Genomic DNA, 6,142 nt, shown 5'->3' with positions numbered 1-6,142 from the left:
TGCAAAATGGAAAGAGTTGATGTTCCTGCAGGGTCTGTGGGTAGGAAGTCCATTCATGAAACTATCAATGTCACTGGTTGGCAGAAAACACTTCAAGGGAGAAATGGGGACGGATAGGATCTAGCACGTGGGGCAACGGAAGACAGGAGTCCTGCCTCTTCCTGGTCCCTCACCACTTTTGCCTTGGGTATCCTGATCTTCCCACAGTTGCCCTGCTGCTTGGGTGGGGCAAGTTCTGAGGGTCAAGCGAAAGCGTGCACGCTTCAGACTCGCCAGCACAGACTCCCACTTCGCCGCCCGCCCCCCCCCCCCCCCCCCCCGTCAGCTTCGTTGGGAGGTAGGGAGGGAGCTCAAGCACTCACCCACCATCCCCAAAGGAAGATGTGGTCCCCGCTTCCCGGTAGGGGGCTGAACCTCTGTAGTCCCCACTCTGGGGCTGGTGATGGCGAAGGGGGTCGGGGCCCGGCGCCCACCCGCGGATGACCGACCTGGGGGACCGCCCACCCTCCCGGGCTGCAACGCTGCTACGTATGTGGGCGTCGGCTCGGTGTTCAGTTCTCAACGCATTTCCGGGGCTAAAGCTACCCGCACTGAGGTGCCGCTTTCCCGCGCCGGGGTATGAGCATGGCTAACTCCAGAGGCTCCGGCCGGGACTAGGAGACCGAGAGCGGCCTCCCCTTCCCCCCCTGCGTACACGTCAACGCCGGCGTCTAGGAAGCGTCGTAATGCTTCGAAGAAGCTCGCCACCAAAAAAACGTGTACCCCGCCGACGCAGCTGCCGACAGAGAAATCCCTGCCCCAAGCGCACGCTAGCCTTTACCGCAGGCTCAAGGCGAAGCCAAAAAGAGTCTCTCCATGGATGTATTCCAGGGGCGCGGGGGGCTGTGTCTAAAGGTTTGTTGGAGCCGGACCCTTGATAGAGCTAGGAGGCTGTGGCGCCTCACGCCACTCCCCGCCCCTGTCATTCCTAAGGTTCCACAGGTCTTGACGGTGGCCAGTCTGTCAGCCCTACTCGGCGGCCAGCTTCCCTTCCTCGATCGCTTGCGCAGGTCGGCCTGGCCCAAACGTCCGCTTCAGAGGGCTGGGAGGCGCAGCCGGAGCCGCGGTGGCTTGGGCGCGTCTATTAGTAGGCACACGGTAATGATGGCGGCGCTCAGTGAGACTCTCCTGTCACTGGATACTACTACTCGCAGCCCTCCTCAAAGCAGCGGGAGCAACCCCCCGGTCTTTAATTTACAAGTAGCAATTTGACTTGCTCTGCTGCATGTCAGGTGGGACCGTGGAAAGTGTGGAGACGCCCCGGGGATTAAGCGATAGCAGCTTAAAAAGAAAAAAAGCCAAACAAATAAACAAAACCCACCCACCCTAACAAACATGAGGCTACTGGAGAGAATGAGGAAAGAATGGTTCATGATTGGAATAGTATTGGCGATCGCCGGAGCAAAGCTGGAGCCGTCCATAGGGGTGAATGGGGGTAAGTGCTGCACCTCTGCATATGCTCCACTGCGATTCCCACTTCAGAACTAATTTGCGAGTCTTGGGAAGGAGAGGAGACCGGAATTGGGGAGTGTCTGCCTCTCTTAGGGGCACTGACCAGTCCAAGGTGTCTTTTGGCCCTCTTGCTGGTTTTTTAATTTGCCAGCCCCAGAGAGGATTTATAATTAGGAACGGGGCGAGGGAATTTGAACGCAGGTTGCCTTTTCCGCGAACAATCAATGAGTATCCTTAGTGTCAAGGAGTGAGGTTACCGAGAATGAAACTTATTTGCCTTCAAAGTAGCATCCTATCCCAAGGGACGCTAGGTTGCCAGGAGTTCCTTATCTATCTTGGAGTGGACACCATTACCTTGTCTGTTTCCGACACTCCCCTCCCCCATGTTAAAAAAAAAAAAGGAGTGGGGAAAGAAAAAGGGACACCCATTCCTCTTCCAACTCAGATTTGTTGGCCCACATGTTGGAGGGTGATGATTTGCTGCAGTTCCTGCCGCTCCACAAACTCTCAAACCGACTGACACGTTGCATTCAACTGCTTCCGTGTGCTGCCGGGACTCAATTGCTACCTTTAGCAGTCTAACAGATCCATCCATGTTAGACCATGTGTAGTGTGTATTTTGGCAAGGAAATGTAGGTGGGCTAAAAATCACACCCAGATCTCTGAATTGTGGGATCCTTGTCATGTGTGGATGGGCATTGGTGGAAACGACTGGAAATACCGTTAGCTTTTCATGCCCCCCGACCCCCTCCTCCTACCCTTAGACAATCATGTCCCACTTTTCATAAACATTAATTGAATTTCTTCAGTTCATTGTCTGTTTGACCTTGTTTAGCAGTTTTCACACTTATTGACAGGTTTTACTCATGCAAGGACAGATAAGAACCGAAGTGAGCACACACAATCTTTATGCTAGGAAGCTGTCAGGAGGATATTTGAAGTTATTTGAACCTTTTTGTTCAAACATGATGGAATTGAATGAAATGATCTGTCAGGAGAACAGTGGTTCCTTCTACCCTCTACCCTCAATACCTCCATTTAGAGGTAGCTTCAGAGAACATTTAAAAGGAATTTTTTGGACAAAGGTAGTGGGGATTCAAACTTTTTGGTTTATTTTATGTTCTTCTATGTTCAACTTAGTACAAAATGTGGAGGGTGGGTAACTGTGAGAGTAAAGCTGTTTGGGGTTACCCTGCTGAAGATACCAGTTTCTCATTTGACATAGTTTCTCTGTGAGCTTTGGGGAAACTTGTGAAGGTTGGTATTTAGGTACTGTCCAATGAGTTCCCTGTCCCTGCAGCTAGCCAGGTAGTAAGAATGTTAGAGAGCGTCTTTGTGGTGATCTGGAATGTAGATTCACTAGCTTCACTTGCAGACTTTATAGCTTCTAGGGTTAGATCTCTGATTTGCTCAGTGTTAAGGTGAAATCACAGGTGATGTGTGATCTTTAAGTTGAGACCTGCAGAGACTAGGTTTGGTAAAATTCCTTTTCTCTTCTATTCCTGGGCTGCTCAGTGGGAAGGAGAGCTGTTGATTGCTGAATCATTTCCCTAGGGCTTCCCCACAGTGGCCTGTGTGAGATGGATTCTGTAATCTGATTTGTTCCCTCAGACTCTGCTTCTTGAAGTTTTGGGAATTATTGTATCTTAGAAATATTGTTTCCCACTTTCACTAGTCCTTATGCCATTAATCTAGGAGAGTTCGTTTGTTTAATTATAAAAGAGGAGACTGTTAAGAGTTGAGGGAACTTTATTTTCAGCTAACATGCTGAAGATACTGAGACCTCAGGTCAGGTGACTCACCCTAGGTCAGGTTAGCTAGCTTAGGGAAGAGGAAGGACTGACTGGGGACCAGGATTCCCCCTTATTTCATACCAGTTGCAACATCCATCCAAATATTCTTGGCAAAAATCACTAAAAATGAATAACCATTATAAAGAAAGGCTCTCTGTAATAAAGATGGTTTCCATGCCCTGAGTTTTAGGCCAAAAGAAGCTGCGCAGAATCGGGTAATATTAGACAACCGTGTATTCATGTGATTTTTTGAGATCTGTCCAAGTGTAAAAGTTACTGTTTCTAAAAACAACAGTTAAACAAACAATTGTTTGGGATTTCTTATATAAGCTTATATAAGCTGTCTTATATAAGCTGTCAGGCTAAGTTCTTGGTACTTCAGTTGACCTTCCCACCTGTAAAACTTCTTCAATACAAACAAACTTCCTAATAGTACCAAATAACACTTTGACCCCATCAGTTAAAACAACAAAAATCTAGGAACAAGGAGAGTAATGGTGGCTGAAAGTGGTCTGTCCTCTTCTGCTCTACAGAATGACCTAAAGCATCTCTTTTTGCTTGTCACTTTTAGTCAGAAGTTCCATTTTGGGGTCTGTACACTAGAATGCGTGTGCCTTTTTAATGCGCTCACAATTGACTGAACAATTTTCAGTCGAACAGTTTTCTAGACATTCTTTTCTCTTCAGTAGAAAGTTTTGATTGTTTTCAACTTAATACATGCTCACTTCACCTTTACCTGGATCAATACCTTAATGACTCTATTTTGAAGTGTAAGACTTCTACACTTAAAGGATCACACCTTTGCTCTGCCCTCCCTTAAAAAACAACCTTGATAGCCAGTGGGTGAGTTATGTATGGCAGGAAATTTATAGACGTGGGAACCCTGAAGTGAGAGAAGTTGAACGACTTTCCATATGGGAAAAAGTGTAACAGGTACTAGCATGGAAAATTTAATTTTTAGTTCCCTGTTCTTTTTACTCAGTTACATTTCATTTTAAAATATATACAAGGTTGAAAGTAAAGAGCCACAGGAGATGTAAATTGTAGATCCTGAAGTGTAGATACTCTGTTTCATTTCCACACAGGGGAGCCCTGAGCTATGCACATCTTAGAGTTTACCAGAGTTCAACACTGTGCCATTCATTCTCCAAGAGAAAGGCTTACTTCTTTGGAAGTACAGATTAAGCATCTCATTTCTACCTGCATCTTAACTGAAATTTTTGCCATTAATTAAGACATAAATCCTAAAAAGGAAATTGCTTCATTTTTGCATTAAGAAAACATAACCAGAACTGTATGGTTCTGGTTATGTATAACTTACTGTATAAACTTAAGAATATTAGCATGAATACCTTAGATTAGGTTTAGGAGTGAAATTTACTAGATAAGTAGATTTGGTGAAACGGTAATAGTTCCTTGCATTCCTAAACATTCCAGCTCATCTTCTTTCCCCACACTCCACTCCCACATTAAAAAGCGTGGGTTTGAAGTCCCAAAATTGCTTCATTTTTTACGGCCAATTTTTCTTTTGATGTTGCTACTCCATTCCATTTTCACTGATAAACATTTTTTTTTTTTGCTTTGGTTTAAGGAAGAGTTAAAACTTATATTTCCACTTTGCGCTTTGCAGCCTTCCCAAGATCTGAATCTGGGTATTTTCATGACTTGGAGGATATAATCATTACCTTGCAGAGGGGCCACATACCATTTCATAGCGTAGTTTCAACTCTCACCTCTGTGCAAATATTTACCAGTTTTTTATTTCAGCCCTGCCTGCTTCTAGTTCTGCATTCACACCGTGGGCGATCCATTAGCAGCTGTCTCAAAGGGGCCTTAGGTTTCCCCAGATAAGAATTAATTCCTCCTTCCCTTTTAAAAAGGTACATTGTAGGTAGCCCTGGAAGAGCCTCACCAGGTCCTTTCATGGATTAGTTATTTGGATGTGCATCTAATACAAAAAACAATATAAAAATAAACAGTATACCCTGTCTCTAGGATTTAAGACATTCAAAGTAAGGAATCATTCCACTGAATTATGCCAGTTAGTTAAGAGCTACCATGTGTATTTATATATATATGTGCATGGAGTGTAGGAAGAGTTACCTTCTTAAAAAATCCAGTTGTTGGCTAACTAAGGTAGATGCTTTAGCTGCTCCAAAGAAACATGTGGTCTAAGTCAATGCCGTGTGCGCATCACCTAGCTCTTGCTTGCAAATATACTGCTAACTATAACCCACCCTATAGAGAGAATCTGGGGTACCACTGTGGATGGCACCACAGTTGACAAAAACGGGTCTCACAAAAAGCAAGGGGTTGGAGGAAGAGAAAAAGGATATGAGTTTGAAAAAAAACAAAGAGGATATTAAAAATTCCTGGAAGGCATTTACTAAAACAAGCCAGATTCCTTGACATTCAAATCTGCTCCTGAATCACCTTCCTCAGCTTTCGAGGAAATATTATTTTGAAGTGTGAGCAGCTGAGACAGATTCACTCACAAGTATGGGGGGAAAAATGTACTTCTTTTTAAGTTTTTGAACCACTTTCACTGCCCTGAAGTGTAATGCCTCTTCCCCTACCTTCTCCCTTTTGCTGCCTTTTCTCCGATCATAGCAAAATGATTTGAGTAAATGCCAGGTATCTAAAAGAATGTATTGCAGTGTATTTTTTTTCTTTTTTCCGGCTTTATTGAGATATAATTAACATATAACATTGAATAAGTTTAAGGTGTACAATGTGATGATTTTAGATATACAAAATGATTACCACAATCAAGTTAGTTAACACATTCTTCACCTCACATAATTACCATTTTTTTGTTGTTGTTATAATAACATTTAAGATCTACTGTATACAAAACG

At 44.3% G+C, this 6,142-nt stretch overlaps 1 protein-coding gene across 1 annotated transcript in view; it reads left to right on the top strand.

Annotated features, from left to right (window-relative positions):
* The first annotated feature begins 1,153 nt into the window (after positions 1 to 1,153).
* SLC10A7 (solute carrier family 10 member 7) overlaps positions 1,154 to 6,142 on the top strand; it is a 251,487-nt gene continuing 246,498 nt past the window's right edge. Inside the window, exon 1 of the mRNA XM_060012115.1 lies at positions 1,154 to 1,474. Coding sequence (XP_059868098.1) covers positions 1,375 to 1,474 — 100 coding nt within the window. The 5' untranslated portion in view covers positions 1,154 to 1,374. The remainder of the gene's footprint in view (positions 1,475 to 6,142) is intronic.

This window comes from Delphinus delphis, chromosome 5, assembly GCF_949987515.2.
Source record: "Delphinus delphis chromosome 5, mDelDel1.2, whole genome shotgun sequence".
Classification (NCBI taxonomy): Eukaryota; Metazoa; Chordata; class Mammalia; order Artiodactyla; family Delphinidae; genus Delphinus; species Delphinus delphis.
Note: the sequence above shows the minus strand (reverse complement) of the source record. Positions and strands in the feature narration are given on the sequence as shown.